The following is a 21455-nucleotide window of genomic DNA, read 5'->3' on the forward strand; positions in this document are numbered from 1 at the left end:
AAGGCTCCTTAAAATCAATGATGCAGTCTTTGAGTTTTAGGAAAATCTCCAATCTCTGCTGGCCGCAATGTGTATCAGCGCTCGATATGGCCTGTCATGCGCTTGCGTGATGACGCAGTTCCGTTCCCTAACGCGTTTCGTCACGTGCTGTGACTTTCTCAAAGGGAGCCTTTCTACTCATGCACCAGAGAACATCTACCAGCAGCTTCAAGTGAGATTTGGACTGCAGGGTCTGGAGGCTGCTTAACAAACTCCAGTGCTCTGGAATAGGGAAGCATGCTTTAAACTGGTTTCAGTCCTACCTATCAGGTAGATCCCAACATGTGTCCATCTCAGGCTCTAACTCCAACCCCCTGGATATCACCTGTGGTGTCCCGCAAGGCTCTGTTCAGGGGCCCCTACTCTTCTGTGTTCATCAATGATCTTCCCACAGCTTGTAAGGAAACTTCAATACACATGTATGCAGATGACACAATCCTATATGCACACAGCCGTAGCCTCTCTGACCTTGAACAAATACTTCAGTTTGACTATTTTAAGACTTGAAAACTGGATTTCCCAAAACAAAGTGTTTTTAAACACTGACAAGACTGTAACAATGGTATTTGGGACCAAGACTAAATTTGTAAAAATTTTCAGGAGGAACGAACACACACAACACGCCCCGTGGCTGAGCACGCCTTCACACACACACACTGCAGCTACACACTGCAGCTACACACACACACACACACACACACACACGTCTCGTGCTCTGGCCTCCTCTGCCCCAGCACACTGCTGCTACCCGGCAGGCACGCTGACTGACGCATGCGCACGCACAATGACACACGAGCTGGCTGATGAACACATGCGCGCACTGACTGACGCATGCACGCGCGTGCACACTGTCTGACGCGCACGCACGCACACTGACTGACGCGCGCACGCACACTGACGCACGCATGCCCACTGACTGACGCGTGCGCATGCACACGCACGCACACTGACGCATGCGCGCACGCACACTGATACGGTTTCACACGAGGTAAAAAAGAAAATTGGACTCAGTAATAATATATGCTCCTGGATTGAAAACTGGTTAAAGGACAGACAACAGAGGGTTGTCATAAATTGAACTTTTTCAGGTTGGGCTAAAGTTGTGAGCGGAGTACCTCAGGGATCGGAACTGGGACCCCTGCTTTTTAACTTGTTTATTAATGACCTTGAGGTTGGCATCAAGAGCAAAGTCTCCGTCTTTGCTGATGATACTAAATTGTGTAAGGCAATAGAATCAGAGCAGGATGTAATTTCTCTTCAGAAGGATTTGGAGAGACTGGAAACGTGGGCAGGTAAATAGCGGATGAGGTTTAATGCAGATAAATGTAAGGTTATGCATTTGGGATGCAAGAATAAAAAGGCGACTTACAAATTAAATGGAGATATATTGGGGGAATCCTTGATGGAGAAGGATTTAGGAGTGCTTGTAGACAGCAGGCTTAGCAATAGTGCCCAATGTCATGCAGTAGCTGCAAAGGCAAACAAGATCTTATCTTGCATGAAACGGGCAATGGATGGAAGGGAAGTAAACATAATTATGCCCCTTTACAAAGCATTAGTAAGACCACACCTTGAATATGGAGTACAATTTTGGGAACCAATCCTAAGAAAAGACATTATGGAACTAGAGAGAGTGCAGAGAAGAGCCGACAAATTAATGAAGGGGGTGGACAATCTAACTTATGAGGAGAGAATAGCTAAATTAGATTTATTCACATTAGAATAGAGGCGTCTAAGAGGGGATATGATAACTATATACAGATATATTCGGGGACAATACATGGAGCTTTCAAAAGAACTATTCATCCCAAGGGCAGTACAAAGGACTCTGGGGCATCCCTTAAGGTTGGAGGAAAGGAGATTTCACCAGCAACAAAGGAAAGGGTTCTTTACAGTAAGGGCACTTAAAATGTGGAATTCATTACCCATGGAGACTGTAATGGCAGATACAATAGATTTCTTCAAATAAAGGTTGGACATCTTTTTAGATGGGAAAGGTATACAGGGATATACCAAATAAGTATACATGGGAAGGATGTTGATCCAGGAATTTATCCGATTTGCCAATTCTTGGAGTCTGGAATGAATGTATTTTTCCCCTTAAGGCTGCGCTTATAGTGCCGGCGACAGCGACGCCGCTTCAAAACAAATGTATTAAATCTGTAGCATTCGCTTATAGTAGGAGCGACGAAGAGACATGAATCTCTGTAGTCAGTAGAATTTGATTTTTACAGAAACGGTCTCCTCGTGACAGGCTATAACCAATCAGATAGCTTCTGATCTGATGCAGGGAGAGGGGAAATGTGTCTGTGTGAGTGCAGGGAGAGGGTGTGTGTGTGTGTGGGGTGTGTGTGTGTGTGGGGTGTGTGTGGGGTGTGTGTGGGGTGTGTGTGTGTGTGTGTGTGTGGGGTGTGTGTGTGTGTGGGTGGGGTGTGTGGGTGGGGTGTGTGTGTGGGTGGGGTGTGTGTGTGGGTGGGGTGTGTGTGGGTGGGGTGTGTGTGTGGGTGGGGTGTGTGTGTGGGTGGGGTGTGTGTGTGGGTGGGGTGTGTGTGTGGGTGGGGTGTGTGTGTGGGTGGGGTGTGTGGGTGGGGGGTGTGTGTGGGTGGGGGGTGTGTGTGGGGTGTGGGGGGTGTGGGTGGAGGGTGGGGGGTGTGGGTGGAGGGTGGGGGGTGTGGGTGGGGGTGTGTGTGGGAGGGTGGGGGGTGTGTTGTGTGTGTGTGTGGGAGGGTGGGGGGTGTGTTGTGTGTGGGAGGGTGGGGGGTGTGTTGTGTGTGGGAGGGTGGAGGGTGTGTGGGAGGGTGGGGGGTGTGTGTGTGTGTGTGGGAGGGTGGGGGGGGTGTTGTGTGTGTGTGTGTGTGGGAGGGTGGGGGGTGTGTTGTGTGTGTGTGTGTGTGGCAGGGTGGGGGGTGTGTTGTGTGTGTGTGTGTGTGTGTGTGTGTGGGAGGGTGGGGGGTGTGTTGTGTGTGGGAGGGTGGGGGGGTGTTGTGTGTGTGTGTGTGTGTGTGGGAGGGTGGGGGGTGTGTTGTGTGTGGGAGGGTGGGGGTGTGTTGTGTGTGTGTGTGGGGGGAGGGTGGGGGGTGTGTTTGTGTGTGTGTGGGGGAGGGTGGGGGTGTGTTTGTGTGTGTGTGTGTGTGGGAGGGTGGGGGGTGTGTTTGTGTGTGTGTGGGAGGGTGGGGGGTGTGTTGTGTGTGTGTGGGAGGGTGGGGTTGTGTGTGTGTGTGGGAGGGTGGGGGGTGTGTTGTGTGTGTGGGAGGGTGGGAGGGTGGGGGGTGTGTTGTGTGTGTGTGGGAGGGTGGGAGGGTGGGGGGGGGGTGTTGTGTGTGTGTGTGTGAGGGTGGGGGGGTGTTGTGTGTGTGTGTGTGTGTGGGAGGGTGGGGGGGGTGTTGTGTGTGTGTGTGTGTGGGAAGGGTGGGGGGTGTGTTGTGTGTGTGTGTGTGGGAGGGTGGGGGGTGTGTTGTGTGTGTGTGTGTGGAGGGTGGGGGGTGTGTTGTGTGTGTGTGTGTGTGGGGGGGGCGTGTGTTGTGTGTGTGGGAGGGTGGGGGGTGTGTTGTGTGTGTGTGGGAGGGTGGGGGGTGTGTTGTGTGTGTGTGTGTGGGAGGGTGGGGGGTGTGTGTGTGTGGGGGGGGGGGGGTGTGTTGTGTGTGTGTGGGAGGGTGGGGGGTGTTGTGTGTGTTGTGTGTGTGTGGGAGGGTGGGGGGTGTGTTGTGTGTGTGTGTGTGTGTGGGGGGTGTGTTGTGTGTGTGTGTGGGAGGGTGGGGGGTGTGTTGTGTGTGTGTGTGTGGGAGGGTGGGGGGGGTGTTGTGTGTGTGTGTGGGAGGGTGGGGGGTGTTGTGTGTGTGTGTGTGTGGGGGGGGGGTGTTGTGTGTGTGGGAGGGTGTGTTGTGTGTGTGTGTGTGGGAGGGTGTGTTGTTGTGTGGGTGGGGGGGGGGGTGTTGTGTGTGTGTGTGTGAGGGTGTGGTGTGTGTGTGTGGGAGGGTGGGGGGTGTGTTGTGTGTGGGAGGGTGGAGGGTGTGTGGGAGGGTGGGGGGGTGTGTGTGTGTGTGTGGGAGGGTGGGGGGTGTGTTGTGTGTGTGGGAGGGTGGGGGGTGTGTTGTGTGTGTGTGGGAGGGTGGGAGGGTGTGTTGTGTGGGAGGGTGTGTTGTGTGTGTGGGTGGGGGGTGTGTTGTGTGTGTGGGTGGGGGGTGTGTTGTGTGTGTGGGTGGGGGGGGGTGTTGTGTGTGTGTGTGTGGGAGGGTGTGTTGTGTGTGTGTGGGAGGGTGGGGGGGGTGTGTTGTGTGTGGGAGGGTGGGGGGTGTGTTGTGTGTGTGTGTGGGAGGGTGGGGGGTGTGTTGTGTGTGGGAGGGTGGAGGGTGTGTGGGAGGGTGGAGGGTGTGTTGTGTGGGGGGTGTGTGGGAGGGTGGAGGGTGTGTGCGAGGGTGGAGGGTGTGTTGTGTGGAGGGTGTGTGGGAGGGTGGAGGGTGTGTGGGAGGGTGGAGGGTGGAGGGTGTGTGGGGGGGGGTGTTGTGTGGGGAGGGTGGAGGGTGTGTGGGAGGGTGTGTTGTGTGGGGGGTGTGTGGGAGGGTGGAGGGTGTGTGGGAGGGTGGAGGGTGTGTGGGGGTGTGTTGTGTGGGGGGTGTGTGAGGGTGTGTTGTGTGTGGGGGTGTGGGGGGGGTGTTGTGTGGGGAGGGTGTGTGTGGGGTGTGTTGTGTGGGGAGGGTGTGTGTGGGGTGTGTTGTGTGGGGAGGGTGGAGGGTGGAGGGTGTGTGGGAGGGTGTGTTGTGTGGGGGGTGTAGGGGTTGTGGGAGGGTGGAGGGTGTGTGGGAGGGTGAAGGGTGTGTGGGAGGGTGTGTGGGGGGTGTGTTGGGTGGAGGGTGTGTGGGGGGTGTGTTGTGTGGGGAGGGTGTGTGTGGGGTGTGTTGTGTGTTGTGTGGGGTGTGTTGTGTGGGGTGTGTGGGAGGGTGTGTTGTGTGGGGGGTGTGTGGGAGGGTAGAGGGGTGTGTGTGGAGGGTGTGTGTGGGGTGTGTTGTGTGGGGGGGGTGTGGGAGGGTGTGTGGGAGGGTGGGGGGTGTGTGGGGGGTGTGTGGGAGGGTGGGGGGTGTGTTGTGTGGAGGGTGTAGGGTGTGGGAGGGTGGGGGGTGTGTTGTGTGGGAGGGTGGAGGATGTGTGGGAGGGTGGAGGGAGGGTGGGGGGTGTGTGGGAGGCTTTGGGGGTGTGTGGGAGTGTGGGGGGGTGTGTGGGGGTTGGGGGGTGTGTGGGGGTGTGTGTGGGAGGGTGGGGGGTGTGGGAGGGTGGGGGGTGTGTTGTGTGGAGGGTGGAGGATGTGTGGGAGGGTGGAGGGAGGGTGGGGGGTGTGTGGGAGGCTTTGGGGGTGTGTGGGAGTGTGGGGGGTGTGTGGGGGTTGGGGGGTGTGTGGGGGGTGTGTGTGGGGGGTGTGTGGGAGGGTGGAGGGGGTGTGTGGGGGGTGTGTGGGAGGGTGGAGGGGGTGTGGGAGGGTGGGGGGTGTGTGGGAGGGTGGAGGGGGTGTGGGAGGGTGGGGGGGGTGTGGGAGGGTGGGGGGTGTGTGGGAGGGTGGAGGGGGTGTTGGAGGGTGGAGGGGGTGTTGGAGGGTGGAGGGGGTGTGGGAGGGTGGGGGGTGTGTGGGAGGGTGTGGGAGGGTGGGGGGTGTTGGAGGGTGGAGGGGGTGTGTGGAGGGTGGGGGGTGTGTGGGAGGGTGGAGGGGGTGTTGTGTGGAGGGTGTAGGGTGTGGAGGGTGGGGGGGGTGTTGGAGGGTGTGTTGTGTGCGCGGGTGGAGGGTGTGTGTGTAAGTGTACTCAGCGCTTCACAAAGAATACAGTACAGGGAATTATAATTATACATTAAGTGCCGCAAAATCAGACAATAGGAAAGGAAATCCCTGCCTGAAGAGCTTACAATCTAAGAGGTTTAATGGGAAACTTACAGTGACAGTAGGTGAGGGAGTAAGTGCTGTAGATGAGTGCTTGGTCACAATGGGTGGTAGGAGTGACTGAGTGTGGGACATTAGCCATGAGGGCAGGCTATTGGGATGCTTGATTTGTAGGGTAAAATTTAAGGAAGGTCAGTGTTAAATGAAAAGGTTAACACTATTTACAGGGGAAGAGGTGGCAGGGAGGCATGAGTGAGATCAGGTGTGTATGTCTTGCTGCAGGCTTAGGGAAGATACCCAGCAGCAGGAAGGAGTAGATAGAGGGTGTGAATAGAGGATTTGTGTGGGTGTTTTTTATTGAGAGGTAAAGAAGTTGTTGGGAGAGAGGTGTATAAATAATGGTGCAGTGGGGAGTGGAGATGTTGTAGAGAACAGAAATGCTCACAAAGGAGTGAGGAAACCGTAAACAGAAAAAGAAATAGGGAGGGCATAGTGAGATGCAGGAGGAGAGAGTTCCAAGGTACTGGAGGATAAAAGTGTACAAATAAATCACAGATGTTAAAAGTTAATGTCTCACAGTGGCAACGTTGTAATGCAGAGTCCAGATCTTCCTCCAATCTTAACCTCCAAAATTAACTCTTGTATACACTTTTGATGTACACTTATGATGTGACGCTTTTGATGTTACACAGCCTTATGGCTAAACAGCCGTGTGTGTGTGTGTGTGTGTGTGTGTCAGTCAAGTGAAACACACTATATGAACAACTTTAAAATAGTAAATTCTCCCGTAATTTAAAGTAAAATTACTGTAAATTCAGCATACAAACAGAAATTACAACTCCTCTCCATTTCAGCCTTCCCCCTTGCTCTTGTCTCCACCCCTCTGCCTTCTGTCACTCCCCTTGTAGCTAGAGACGTCTCCCAAACTCAAATTACAACTTTCGCTTGTGTTATGGAGACGGGAGACATCATCTGTAGCCGTAGCTGTAGCCGGCACTATAAGCGCAGCCTAATGGGGCTTTTTGTTTGCCTTCCTCTGGATCAATAAGTAAGTATAGATATAGGATAAAGTATCTGTTGTCTAAATTTAGCATAGGTTGAACTTGATGGACGTAAGTCTTTTTTCAACCTTATCTACTTCAGGTATGCCCCGCATTAACGTACGCAATGTGACCGGAGCATGTACGTAAAGCGAAAATGTACTTATAGTGAAGCATTACCTTTTTCCCACTTATCGATGCAAGTACTGTACTGCAATCGTCATATACGTGCATAACTGATGTAAATAACGCATTTCTAGCAGGCTCTATAGTCTCCCCGCTTGCGCACAGCTTCAATACATGTAAGGAGCCGGTATTGGTCGGTATCAGGACGTGCTGACAGGCGCATGCGCGAGCTGCCGTTTGCCTATTGGGCGATATGTCCTTACTCGCGAGTGTACTTAAAGTGAGTGTTCTTAATCCGGGGTATGCCTGTATGTAACTATCTCCGTACCCGCCACCCCGACCGACCACCAACAAGGTTGGCAAAGAACCGCCTGACCTCCCCCTCCCCCGTTCTGAAGTGTTTCCAATCATTTCGAGAAGATCAGCTTGTGTACATCATGGGCACCTTCTAAAAAAAAAAAAAAAAAAAAGTGTAGAAGTTTTTTATTTTATTTGTTAGTGTTGGCGGGCCTCTTGCTGCATGCTCCTTCCTGCTGTTGAGGTTGATCTCTTCCCTGTTCAACGCGAAGGCCCTCCATCAAGCCCTCAGCTTCTTCCAGTGTCCGGAATGATAGCTGTCTGCCCTCTCACATTATGATTAGGCAGAAGGGAAAACCCCATCTATACCGGATTCCTTATGCTTCTGAGGACCGTGGTCAATGGTGTCATCTCCCTCCTTCTTTCAATTGTGATGCAAGCCAGGTCGTTGAGGACCTGGATGGAGGCACCCTCAAATGTAATATCTGTTCCTCCTCTCTGCCTACAGGCATTCAGGATCAGCTCCTTCGTTGCAAAGTAAGGTATCCTTATAATTACATTCCTGTTTCTGTTTGGGATGTTAATTTGAGGGGCTAATGACCTATGGGTCCTGTCCATTATTAGTGTATCCTCTTTGAGGTCTGGAATTGGCGACTTAAACAACCTGCGGATGTATGGTTGTAAGTCCTCCATTGGTAAAGATTCCGGGATATTCCTGATCCTTTGATTTTGGCGTCTTTCCCTGTTCTCCAGATCTTCTATATTGTCTTTAAATTGGGAGAATTGAGTTGAAATCCTAGAAAGCTCCTAGTTGGTTTGTCTTTGGAGGGAGTCTGCCATTTTAACCTCCAGATTTCCTAATCTGGTCCCCAGTGCTGCAATTTCTTACTTGAGGTCCAAGACAGCTTTTTAAATTTCACATTGTATAGTTAGTGTTTTTTTGGAATAATGCTTCTAGGTCCACTTTTGTTAGCACGGTTTTTTCATCTCTTAATTCTGTATTCGGTGAAGACCCCGAGCGTCTGCTTCGGGACCCTCCCTCTTGATTTGTGCCTGGCATATTATTCTTTGTGAAGTATTTGGAGACATCCTGTTTTGTTGGTTTCTTGATTTTTGTTGGTGTCATCATTATGGGCTATTTACATCTGTTGGCTGCATGTATTTTTGAGACTTATGTATTTCCTTTTGTCATATGATTGTTGGTCGGTCCCTCTTGGAACCACTGTGGCCCACATTCCAGGACACCCGGCAGAAATTGCCCTCCACCCGCGTCAGGCGACTCTCCACCGCGTATATCTGTGGGTATCTTGGGACGATGACGAGGCACCCACCATCAGCCCCCAAGCACTTTGATAGTCTATATGGAAATGGGGTATGAGGGTGAAAGGGCCACCAACCCTGCTGCTGCTTTGTGTGGGCTGCGCTGCTCTGATTCAAAGGCCTATGGCTTGTTCTCTATAGTGCGTGCTGGTGTGCGGGCGCACGCCCGGCACTGCGTGTGCACATTTAGTTAATATAGCGCACGCGGTGGCATGCGCGGCTAGGGGGCGTGGCTCTAACATAACAGCGTCAGGCTGCGCAGTGATGGGCTCACAGCGCGGCAACAGCGCGAAAATACAACTTTCTTTTATTTTCCCAGATTTGCCTCGCCAATGCTCATGACCGTGCAAGTCTGAAGTATAGCAACTGCAGGGTCATACCCTGCAATTTTCATACACGTGAGCACGGTAGTGCACGCGCACTATATTGCAGCCATCTTGACTCACTGGGACACCTTGGGTGGTCATGCAGAGTCCCCACGCTGCAATTGCTGTTTACTCTAACCTGGGAGGCTGTTTGAATTTTTAATCTATGTGTTTTTCTGCCTCATACACTCTATTGCAGAGCCTCTTACTCTCTCCCCCCTCTCTTCGCCTCTCCCTTCTCCTCCAGCTGACACCAAGATTTATTATTGTAGTAGTGTAAGTGAATGAGGCTTATTGACCACGGTTTATTTTCCCAATGTCTGTAGGATCATGTATTACTGGTGTCTTTATTACTGCTTCATGCAACAATGCTAGTTTAAGTGAGGGGTCTGCTATGACTTTAAATGAATCTTCTTGCAGGGGATATGGGCTTCTCTGCATTGTCTCTTTATGCCTATATGTCTATATCTAGATCTATCCTTCTCCTTTTCCCTCCCTAAATCTGTCATTAGCCAGCCCAGAATCACATATTGCTTCAATCCTTTATCCCTCCCATTCATATCCTTCCTAAACCTTTTACTTCTCCTGACATTCCACTCTTTATCATTTAATTTGACTTAACTCATGCTCACGACATTTTTGTCCAACCCGTATTTGTTGATGAGGGAAAGGTGAAATTTGTAGTACTGTTTTTTTGGAGTAGCAGAACGTTTTGTAATTTGTTTTTTGTTTTGTTATAGGTTTAACTCCTTGCTGTTTTTTTCCCCCAATACTTAATGAGCTCCATGGAGTTTTAAGAGCTATGGTATAATGTGATCAATGGATGGTTGTATATACTGAATGTGCTGGACATGTCTTGTTTTTTTTTTGCAAATTTAGGTTCTGATTGCTCAAGAAAAGATGGCTACAAACACAGTATATGTGTTTGCAAAGAAGGATTCCAAATATGCCTACACTGCAGAATGTAGGTCCTGTTTGGAGAATTCCTCAAGACCAACAAGTTCCATATGGGTTAGCATGCTGGCCAGAGGGGGACAAGTATGTGAAATTGATCTGTCAATGAACAATTACAGTATTCTCTGTACTGATATCTTTTCTCCATGGTTATTCTGTTGCATTGTTGTAATATATTCTGCTTTGCTAGAACAATTTTAAAACATTACCAAATGTAAGTGTCTCATTCAATATGGAGATGCTGAAGTAATGTAACTGAAGTTACATTTTGGGAGGATTTACTTTTTATGGTATGAATAATTGCTTGCTATTTGAGCTATCACAGCAACTACGATGTAATAGAATGTTTTCCTTTTGCTCTAATGGTTCATTTAAATAATTGAGCTTCATTTGCCTAATGGCTTTTTGTTTCCACAGGGTGCTAAAAAAAGTGCTATTGGCCAGCGCATTGTTGCAACTCTGCCTTACATCAAGCAGGAAGTTCCCATTATTATTGTATTTCGAGCTCTAGGCTTTGTGTCAGACAGAGACATTTTAGAACACATAATCTATGACTTTGAAGATCCTGAGATGATGGAAATGGTAATAAAACATGCTTGGGGAATACCACGTTTTTGCTTTAAAAAAAACGTAGGGGTGCATGATGTAATAAGTCTAGAGACTATAAATCTGCTGATATGATTTGTTACTTCTTGATAAAGGTCATACGAGCGTGAAACACGCTGTAACGCCGTTTTATGATGGGCAAATAAATGTTTTATTCTGGAGTTCCACCTCTTGTTCTGGTAGTGCACTGCTCATTGCTAAATATAGTTTAATCTAAAAATCAAAGGGATGTAATTCTATCACAAATGAGGACTTATTAGTACTAAGACCTGTATACTGTATAATTGACTTGTATATTAATTTACTGTTACTGTTACTGGTTTGCTTGCAGCTTTCTGTAATTCCTGCTTTTCTAAAAATTTTTTTTATATATATGTATATATTTTGCAAATAATTTGTTCAGAGATTATTTTCTCAATTGCAATAGGTCAAACCTTCACTTGATGAAGCCTTTGTTATCCAGGAACAAAATGTGGCCCTGAACTTCATTGGCTCTAGAGGTGCTAAGCCTGGTGTTACAAAAGAAAAAAGGATTAAGTATGCCAAAGAAGTCTTGCAGAAGGAAATGCTTCCACATGTTGGTGTCAGTGATTTTTGTGAAACGAAAAAAGCTTATTTCTTGGGGTAAGTATTTTTTTTTTTTTTTTAATTTTTATTTACAAATATTGACATGAATAGTATCGTCGTTTTAACTTGAAACTTGCACTTTTGCCACTAGCAATTTTTGCACAGTTACGTGCACTTTTAAAGCTGCCGTGCTGACTCTTCTGCAATTTTGTTGATGAGCAGGTTGTACTGCTGTTACTCCAGATGGAAAGCATAATCCTTCTAGTGCTTTGTCAAATAGCAGACACTGGTACAAAAATGTATCATATGACTGATGTTACAGTGATCTACATGTCACTCATCCCTAAATAGAAGCAGAACTCCTCTTGTGTATAGTTCATGGTGCTTTTTTTCAGAGAGCTGCTTCCGTGACTGGTTATGTCCACCCTTCTTTGAAAGCTACTCTGAAAAATGACTTTGTTTAGCAGCACACGTCCAATGAGTGAGCGTTGGAGTATAGTCTACTTTGTTTACCCTCTGAGAGGGGTGTGAATCTTGAACCAGACAGGCAAAAAAGAGGTTACAGCCAATACATTTAATTTGACCATGTTGATCCTGCACATTACGGCTTTCATTTCATTTTCTTCTGGGGGGAAATTAATTTTTGTCCAGTCAATGGTTAAAGTAAATACCGCTATACAGGCAGTCCTCGTTTTACCACGCTTCGCTTTACAACGAATGGCTTATCCAACGCTATGCAATGCATACCTATGTTCATTTTTACACGCCAAAACGGCTTATCCAACGCTGTTACAACGCTTTGCAATAGTGTATAACCCAGTACACTGACGTTACTGGCTTTGGACACAAGATGCCGCTGCGAATGCTAAACCGCAAGTTTAAGTGGATAAGCGTGTCGCGGTCTCTTTGTTCCATTGCAAGGTATAGGTATCCATTACTGAGACTGGAAGCCGTAACCGCAGAGTCAATTGAATCAAAGGGCTGCGATTTCCCGTTTCAAGTGGTACTCAGATACAAGTGGTACTCGGATACAATGTATCTCTGTCCTGGTTAATGGCGCATCTTGAAAGGCAACTCGCAATTGACGTGAGAGCCCCATAACCGCAAGTCAATTGATGTGAGAATCGCATTGCCAGTTCAAGAAGAAGCCATAACTCGGGAAGGAAAAGGGCCAGCAACCTGAAATTTGGTATGCAGCCCCAGGAAATCCCTAGAGTGCCCACTCTCCAAACTGTGGGCAAGTTGGGGATTGGGAAAATAGAGAGAACAAGGGGAGCGCAGATCAGCACAGAACAGCAAAGGTATATATACACACAATTAATACACTTTATAAAATCGAAGATGATGAAGTGGAAGAAATACTCTCTGGTGGAGATGGAGTAAATCAATATATAGCACTAAATACTCTCACGGGCCTGTGCAAGCAAATACCCCTCGGTGTTTAACTCTGTAGAAAAATTATTTCTTGGAGTTCCACGCCTTCTTCTCGACTGCTGATAGACACAGGGGTCCTCAAGATATTCAATAACCCCAAAATAGAAAAGAGGTACGGGCCAGTGTGAGTTAAAACCCATAAGGGTTTAACTTGTGAAGAGTTGTTCTTCTCTTTTTGTTCAAAAGGCACAGTTTATGTATAAATCCCAAGATGTTCACAGGATCCCACCACAATCGATGGAAAATCCGGATGGAATAAAAAGTAATTTAATGAAATTTAAAATACATACATACAGTACATCGTGGGTGTAGACAGTAAGTATGGTGCTTTCCTTGATAGCCGCTCCTTCTCTCCGGCGTCTGCAGCACATCAGGACAGTTGGAGCGCAAGATGGTGTTTGGAAAGCACCCAAGCACTTCATGGCTACGGAAGCCTCCGATGGGCACAAAGCACCAACAGCAGTAAAGATTGAGCAACGCGTTTCGCTTGGCTTGCAAGCTTCCTCAGGCTCTATGGCTCAGGATGTATCACTATCATTTAAATAACCTCCCTAACCCGGAAGTGGATAAGGTACTCGGTCTCTATTAACAAAGATGCTTTAAATAATGATATAGTTAAATGAATATGTAGTACTAAATACTGTGAAAAAACTTAGTGAATGATAAATATCTCTAATGGGCTAGATAAAATAACCCACATAGTGAACACCTACAATGACCCGGATATAGATTGGATAAAGATTATTCTTATAATATATGTGTAATCTACATAATCCTAAATGATGTGCGAATTATAAAGTTCATGAATTTGAATTATATAAACTAAATTGGCTAATCTTCTAACATATTGATAATATAATTTTTTACATAGTGAAATTAAGTCAAATGTTATTCTAGAGCTCCCTCTAGTGTCTTAAATGTAAACTAACGTTATCTAATATCACTAGGACTAAATATAGTGATGATACATGTGCAATACAATAGTGAATATTGAATTAAGCAATAAAAGGTAAAATAATAAAAATAAAGACCGTACTTTACATTATATCTCTAGACTTTAAATAATCAAATACATATGTCTTAAAAATGGGAGTGTATAGCCTCAACATACATAGGAGGGCTAGTACAACATCCTTCTCCATTTATATTGCATAGTGATGGGACATAGTTACACATATTCAATTTTATAAATGGATTGTAAATTCATCCTCATACATTATTGCCATAATTAGACACTTCATACTCATGATTAAAAACAATATTCCAGAGCAATACTTCCATTCAAAGTCATGATTGGAAATATTAAAACCATATTCCAAAACTTGTGTATATGTATCTTTATAGTTTAACAAATGAAAAATCCTCCCTATGTTAAATACATAAATACATCTGATGTCCTCCTTCATACTAATTACAAGGGGATGACAATCATTCAATTTTACATAAAATGTTTTAAACGAATTGTTAAAAAGATGATGTACTATGAAGTGAGATGAGCCATATGGTCTTTTTGGCAAACTACAGAAACTGTGCCCACATAAAAAAATATAAAAACTAGAAGGGTGTCAGCCCAAACTTATGGATGCATAAAATTCATTACCATTATTACACCTTATGTCCTATAACTACATACAGATTTGTAGTTAAAACATTAGAATAATGATATAAAGTCTAATAGCAATCATTAAATTGACGATAGTGGTAGGAATATCTGGAAGAAATGAAACATGAATGAATCAAGGAATCAAATGAAGGCCCCAATGTCAATATCGACATTGAGGCCTTGTGGCGCCAGAGTTTTAAGCTGACAGATCCAGAATGTCTCTGCCTTACTGAGTCTTATCAGCCTATTCCCTCCTCTTTGACTCTGTGGGATACTTTCAAACCAGAGGGGTCCGCATTGTGTGCAACCTCAGTGTCTCGATACACTGTGTGTGGCCAACCTCCTACGGAAGTTGCCCATGTGCTCCAGTACTCGGACTCTAAGAGGGCGTGATGTTCGTCCGACGTACTGGAGACCACCTGGGCACTCCAGGAGGTAGACCACATAAACACTTCTACAAATAATAAAGCCACTAGTTTTAAACTCGTGTCCCGTGGTTTTAGATTTAAAAGAGTTTTTTTCTTTAGAAGCTTTCAAACAAGCTTTACAGCTAAAACAGCCGAAAAATCCCACTGGTTTGGGTAACCAGTTTTGTTGGTCTGTTATCTTCACTTTGGGCAGGATGCTGGGGGCTAGGCTGTTATTTAAATTTTTTGCTCTTGTGAAGATCACTCTGGGTGCCTCTCTTGTAAACTCTGATGACACTGAATCCATCTGGAGAAGGGGCCAGTGTTTCTTTATGATTTTTGTGATCTTATGTGTATCTGTATTATATTTTGTAACAAAGTTACCTAGTAGATGAGGTTGAAAAAAGACATAGGTCCATCAAGTTCAACCTATGCTAAATTTAGACAACAGATACTTTATCCTATATCTATACTTACTTATTGATCCAGAGGAAGGCAAACAAAAAACCCCATTAAGGGGAAAAATTAATTCCTTCCGGACTCCAAGAATTGGCAATCGGATTAATCCCTGGATCAACATTCTTCCCATGTTTACTTATTTGATATATCCCTGTATACCTTTCCCATCTAAAAAGATGTCCAACCTTTTTTTGAATAAATCTATTGTATCTGCCATCACAGTCTCCATGGGTAATGAATTCCACATTTTAACTGCCCTTACTGTAAAGACCCCTTTCCTTTGTTGCTGGTGAAATCTCCTTTCCTCCAACCTTAAGGGATGGCCCCTAGTCCTTAATACTGCCTGTGGGATGAATAGTTCATTTGAAAGCTCCTTGTATTGTTCCAGAATATATTTGTATATAGTTATCATATCCCCTCTTAGATGCCTCTTTTCTAATTAAATAAATCTAATTTAGCAAGCCTCTCCTCATAAGTTAGAATGTCCATCCCCTTTATTAATTTGGTGGCTCTTCTCTGCACTCTCTCTAGTTCCATAATGTCTTTTCTTAGGATTGGTGCCCAAAATTGTACTCCATATTCAAGGTGTGGTCTTACTAGTGCTTTGTAAAGTGGCATAATTATGTTTACTTCCCTTCCATCCATTGCCCGTTTGATGCAAGATAATATCTTGTTTGCCTTTGCAGCTACTGCATGACATTGGGCACTATTGCTAAGCCTGCAGTCTACAAGCACTCCTAAATCCTTCTCCATCAAGGATTCCCCCAATATATCTCCATTTAATTTGTAATTCGCCTTTTTATTCTTGCATCCCAAATGCATAACCTTACATTTATCTGTACATTTACCTGCCCACGTTTCCAGTCTCTCCAAGTCCTTCTGAAGAGAAATTACATCCTGCTCTGATTCTATTACCTTACACAATTTAGTATCATCAGCAAAGATGGAGACTTGGCTCTCGATCCCAACCTCAAGGTCATTAATAAACAAGTTAAAAAGCAGGCGTCCCAGTACCGATCCCTGAGGTACTCCACTCACGACTTTAGCCTAATCTGAAAAAGTTCCATGTATGACAACCCTCTGTTGTCTGACCTTTAACCAGTTTTCAGTCCAGGTGCATATATTATTACTGAGTCCAATTTTCTTTATTTTGTACACTAACCTCTTGTGTGAAACCGTATCAAAAGCCTTTGCAAAATCTAAGTAGACCACATCAACTGCATTACCCTGGTCTAAATTCCTACTTACCTCCTCAAAGAAACAAATAAGGTTAGTTTGACAACATCTATCCTTCATAAATCCATGCTGACTATTACTAATAATTTTGTTTTCCATTAGGTATTCCTGAATATTATCCCGTATTAAACCTTCAAGTAGTTTACCTACTATTGAAGTCAGGCTTACAGGTCTGTAATTTCCCGGTTTTGAACTAGCTCCCTTTTAAATATAGGCACCACATCTGCTTTACGCCAATCTTGTGGTACTGAGCCTGTAGAAATGGAGTCCTTGCATATTAAATATAATGGTTTTGCTATTACTAAGCTTAACTCCTTGTGAACTCTTGGATGTATGCCATGGGGCCAGGTGCCTTATTTACTTTAATTTTTCAAGTCGCTTATGAACTTCTTCCTCAGTTAACCAATTGTTCATTAATATGAGGTTGTGGCTTCCTCCTGCTGCACTACTATTGAACTTGAGTCTTCCCTGGTAAACACAGAGGCAAAGAATGTGTTTAATACCTTAGCTTTTTCCTTATTTCCAATAATTTGCCAACACCTTGTCAGGATACACCTTGTCTTACATTTTCAGTTTTAGCTTTTGTGTTTAAAAGGTCTTTTTGGTTTAGGGTTGAAACTTTTGCAAGGGTTGTAATTTCTATTAAGAAATCTATTTTTAAGGATATCAGCTTGATCTTGAAAAGCTGTTTTATCTGAACAGTTTCAACGTATCCTTCGAAATTGACCGTATGGAATGTTGTCCAACCACTGCCTATTATGACAGCTGCTGTTTAATAGAAAGTTATTTGCATCCACTTTTTTGAAGAATGTTTTGGTCTTAATTACATTCTTTTCTACGAGAATAGTTAAATCCAAAAAGTTTATAACTTTTTCACTGGATTCTGAAGTGAACTTTAGGTTTAGGTTATTGTTATTCAAATATTCTAAAAAGAGGGGTAGCTTATCTTTACCTCCCTTCCAAATGAAAAATCACGTCATCAATAAAACGCTTCAAGAGGACCAAGTCCACACCGAATGGGTTGTTGGACCACAATATGCTCCAACTCCCATTCTGCCATAAAGATGTTAGCATAGAAGGGTGCGAACTTGGTCCCCATAGCGGTTCCCCACTTTTATAAATAATAAATACCGTCAAATAGAAACACATTATGTTCCAATACAAATGTAATTAGATCTAGAAGAAAGTTTCTTTGTTCCAATTTAAGTGTAGTGTCTCTTGCCAGAGTATCGCGAATTGTATTGCAGCCATCTTCGTGTCTTATAGAAGTATAAAGGCTGGTTACATCACAAGTGCCTAAAATATAGTCGTCTTCCCATCTGATCTCTGTTAAAAGATTTAAAATGTGTGGTGTCTCAAATATAATTCTGCTAAAACTACATATTTTTGTAAAAATAAATCTATGTATTCTGATATATTTGATGTAAGAGAACCAATACCCGAAATAGGTCGCCCTGGGGGTTTAACGGATCTTTATTGATTTTTGGCAAGAAATAAAATATTGCCATGGTTGGGTTCTCACAAAATAGGTATTTAAATTCTGTATCTTTTAGAATCCCCAAAGATTTACCTATCTCTAGTGTCAAAATCACATTTTTATATCTGACTGTGGGGTCTGAACCTATAACTTCATATGTTAATGTATCTTTTAGTATCCTTTCTGCTTCCATAATATAATACGTCCGATCCATTATAACAATGCCTCCACCCTTGTCTGCCTGTTTGATGACTATAGTGTCATCTTTGGTAAGCAGTTCAAGGGTGGATCTTTCTGATTCGGTGAGGTTATTTTTACATTTTGCTTTATTCCCTGCAAGAGTCTCAAAATCTCTGAAGATGGATTGGGCAAACACTTCTAGGTGGTTCCCCTTGCTACCACTAGGGTAACATTTTGATCTTTTTTTTAAATTTGTGTACACAAAGTTTATATTTTCTATTTAATCCTCTAAAGGAGTACTTGTAGTCTGGTTATTAATAACTGAATTTACTAATCCTGTGACTGGAATGTGACTCTCTCTTTGTATAGCGTCTCTATTTAAAAAGAATCGCTTTAGCGTTAGTTTACGGATACATTTATTTGCATCTATAAAGAGGCTGAATCCACTGGCTCTTGTTGTTGGTGCAAAATTAAGCCCCTTGGCAATTCAATTATTCTGTTTTTAGGTTTTCTTCGTCCCCTCTGTCCTCTAAGAAGAAAACCTTAAAAAACAGGAAAATTAGGTACTTAATAGTATTTTTAATTTGAGTAAAAAGAATCTAACAAGCACTGAGGTTGCACACAATGCGGACCCCTCTGGTTTGGTGTACAGAGGGATTGAAAGTATCCCACAGAGTCAAAGAGGAGGGAATAGGCTGATGAGACTCAGATCCAGAATGTCTCTGCCTTACTATCGGCTTAAACTCTGGCGCCACAAGGTCTCAATGTCGATATTGACATTGGGGCCTTCATTTGATTCCTTGACTCATTCATGTTTCATTTCTTCCAGATATTCCTACCACTATCGTCAATTTATATCATTATTCTAATGTTTTAACTACAAATCTGTATGTAGTTATAGGACATATAGTGTAATAATGGTAATGAATTTTATGCATCCATAAGTTTGGGCTGACACCCTTCTAGTTTTTATATATTTTTTATTTTTTATGTCGGCACAGTATCTGTAATTTGCCAAAAAAGACCATATGGCTCTTCTCACTTCATAGTACATCATCTTTTTAACAATTCGTTTAAAATATTTTATGTAAAATTGAATGATTGTCATCCCCTTGTAATTAGTATGAAGGAGGACATCAGATGTATTTATGTATTTAACATAGGGAGGATTTTTCATTTGTTAAACTATAAAGATACATATACACAAGTTTTGAAATATGGTTTTAATATTTCCAATCATCATGACTTTGAATGGAAGTATTGCTCAGGAATATTGTTTTTAATCATGAGTATGAAGTGTCTAATTATGGCAATAATGTATGAGGATGAATTTACAATCCATTTATAAAATTGAATGTGTAACTATGTCCCATCACTATGCAATATAAATGGAGAAGGATGTTGTACTAGCCCTCCTATGTATGTTGAGGCTATACACTCCCATTTTTAAGACATATGTATTTGATTATTTAAAGTCTAGAGATACAATGTAAAGTAAGGTCTTTATTTTTATTATTTTACCTTTTATTGCTTAATTCAATATTCACTATTGTATTGCACATGTATCATCACTATAGTTAGTCCTAGTGATATTAGATGACGTAAGTTTACTTTTAAGACACTAGAGGGAGCTCTAGGATCACATTTGACTTAATTTCACCATGTAAAAAATTCTATTATCAATATATGTTAGAAGATTAGCCAATTTAGTTTATTTAATTCAAATTCATGAACTTTATAATTCGCACATCATTTAGGATTATGTAGATTACACATATATTATAAGAATAATCTTTATCCGATCTATATCCGGGTCATTGTAGGTGTTCACTATGTGGGTTAGTTTATCCAGCCCATTAGAGATATTTATCATTCACTAAGTTTTTCACAGTATTTAGTACTACATATTCATTTAACTATATCATTATTTAAAGCATCTTTGTTAATAGAGACCGAGTACCTTATCCACTTCCGGGTTAGGGAGGTTATTTAAATGATAGTGATACATCCTGAGCCATAGAGCCTGAGGAAGCTTGCAAGCCAAGCGAAACGCGTTGCTCAATCTTTACTGCTGTTGGTGCTTTGTGCCCATCGGAGGCTTCCGTAGCCATGAAGTGCTTGGGTGCTTTCCAAACACCATCTTGCGCTCCAACTGTCCTGATGTGCTGCAGACGCCGGAGAGAAGGAGCGGCTATCAAGGAAAGCACCATACTTACTGTCTACACCCACGATGTACTGTATGTATGTATTTTAAATTTCATTAAATTACTATTTATTCAATCCGGATTTTCCATCGATTGTGGTGGGATCCTGAGAACATCTGGGGATTTATACATAAACTGTGCCTTTTGAACAAAAAGAGAAGAACAACTCTCCACAAGTTAAACCCTTATGGGTTTTAACTCACACTGGCCCGTACCTCTTTTCTATTTTGGGGTTATTGAATATCTTGATGACCCCTGTATCTATCAGCAGTCGAGAAGAAGGCGTGGAACTCCAAGAAATAATTTTTCTAGAGAGTTAAACCCCGAGGGGTATTTGCTTGCACAGGCCCGTGTGAGTATTTAGTGCCAAATATTGATTTACTCCATCTCCACCAGCTGAGAGTATTTCTTCCACTTCATCATCTTCGATTTTATAAAGTGTATTAATTGCGTGTATATATAGCTTCGCTGTTCTGTGCTGATCTGCGCTCCCTTTCTCTCTATTTTTCTGTTTCTACTGTGGGAGAATAAGGATATCTCCCACAAAGGGTTTGAGCTGCAGATGGGGGATCCCTGGATGTGTATTCCCAAGAAGGAGACATAAAGATTCCCTTGATTGGTAACAAAAAACTTTTTCCATTCACATTTTCAATACCACTAAAAGGGATTTGTTGATTTAAGAGAGCGCCCGGTTAGCCTTCTTTGTAGTCGTTGGGGATTGGGGAATGAGAAAATTCCCACGAGGAGGATTGGGTGGGCATGTTGGAGATAGGCTCTCAAACCCCTCTTATGATTACGTAAATAGGGGTTATACCAACATTAATATTCATGCTTATTTAGAATCTGTTCTTTTAAAGCTGCAGTTTTTTTTTTTTTTTTTTTAATTTTTTGCTTTTACTTCAATAGCTTCATGTGGGCAATCTCTATTTACCTAAAGAACTGTATAGCTGCAGGTCAATCCGTTCTCCATGTATTGATCGGCGAAATTTGGCGACATTTTTAAAGCTGGCATTTGTTTATAATCTGCCTTCGTCAGTCAGTGGAAGATCATGAATATTCATGAGTCTCCCAGTGACGTGTGCTCGATCCCGATTTGCCGCTGTGTGGTGCCCCCTTCTGCCCCGAACCTTGTGCCTGCCTCCCTGCGCGGGAGATGCAGGGGGGTTGCGCCGCTGGTGGGGAGGGGGGAGCGGGAGATGTGTCCCCCTTCTGCTCCGATCCTTGTGCCTGCCTCGATCCTTGTGCCTGCCTCCCTGCCCGCGCGGGAGATGCAGGGGG

General features: G+C 44.0%; 1 protein-coding gene across 5 annotated transcripts in view; it reads left to right on the forward strand.

The window, feature by feature from the left end:
- POLR2B (RNA polymerase II subunit B) overlaps positions 1–21455 on the forward strand; it is a 299158-nt gene that overhangs the window by 111436 nt on the left and 166267 nt on the right. For 3 of the 5 annotated variants that reach the window (XM_075603624.1, XM_075603633.1, XM_075603650.1), the window contains exons 6-8: positions 9930–10088; positions 10422–10586; positions 11038–11234. In XM_075603624.1, the coding sequence (XP_075459739.1) occupies positions 9930–10088; positions 10422–10586; positions 11038–11234 (521 nt within the window). Of the gene's footprint in view, positions 1–6646; positions 6951–9929; positions 10089–10421; positions 10587–11037; positions 11235–21455 lie in introns of those variants that run through there. The other 2 variants (XM_075603658.1, XM_075603642.1) reach the window with 2 other exon arrangements.

This window comes from Ascaphus truei, chromosome 1 (genome assembly GCF_040206685.1).
Source record: "Ascaphus truei isolate aAscTru1 chromosome 1, aAscTru1.hap1, whole genome shotgun sequence".
NCBI classification, from domain to species: domain Eukaryota; kingdom Metazoa; phylum Chordata; class Amphibia; order Anura; family Ascaphidae; genus Ascaphus; species Ascaphus truei.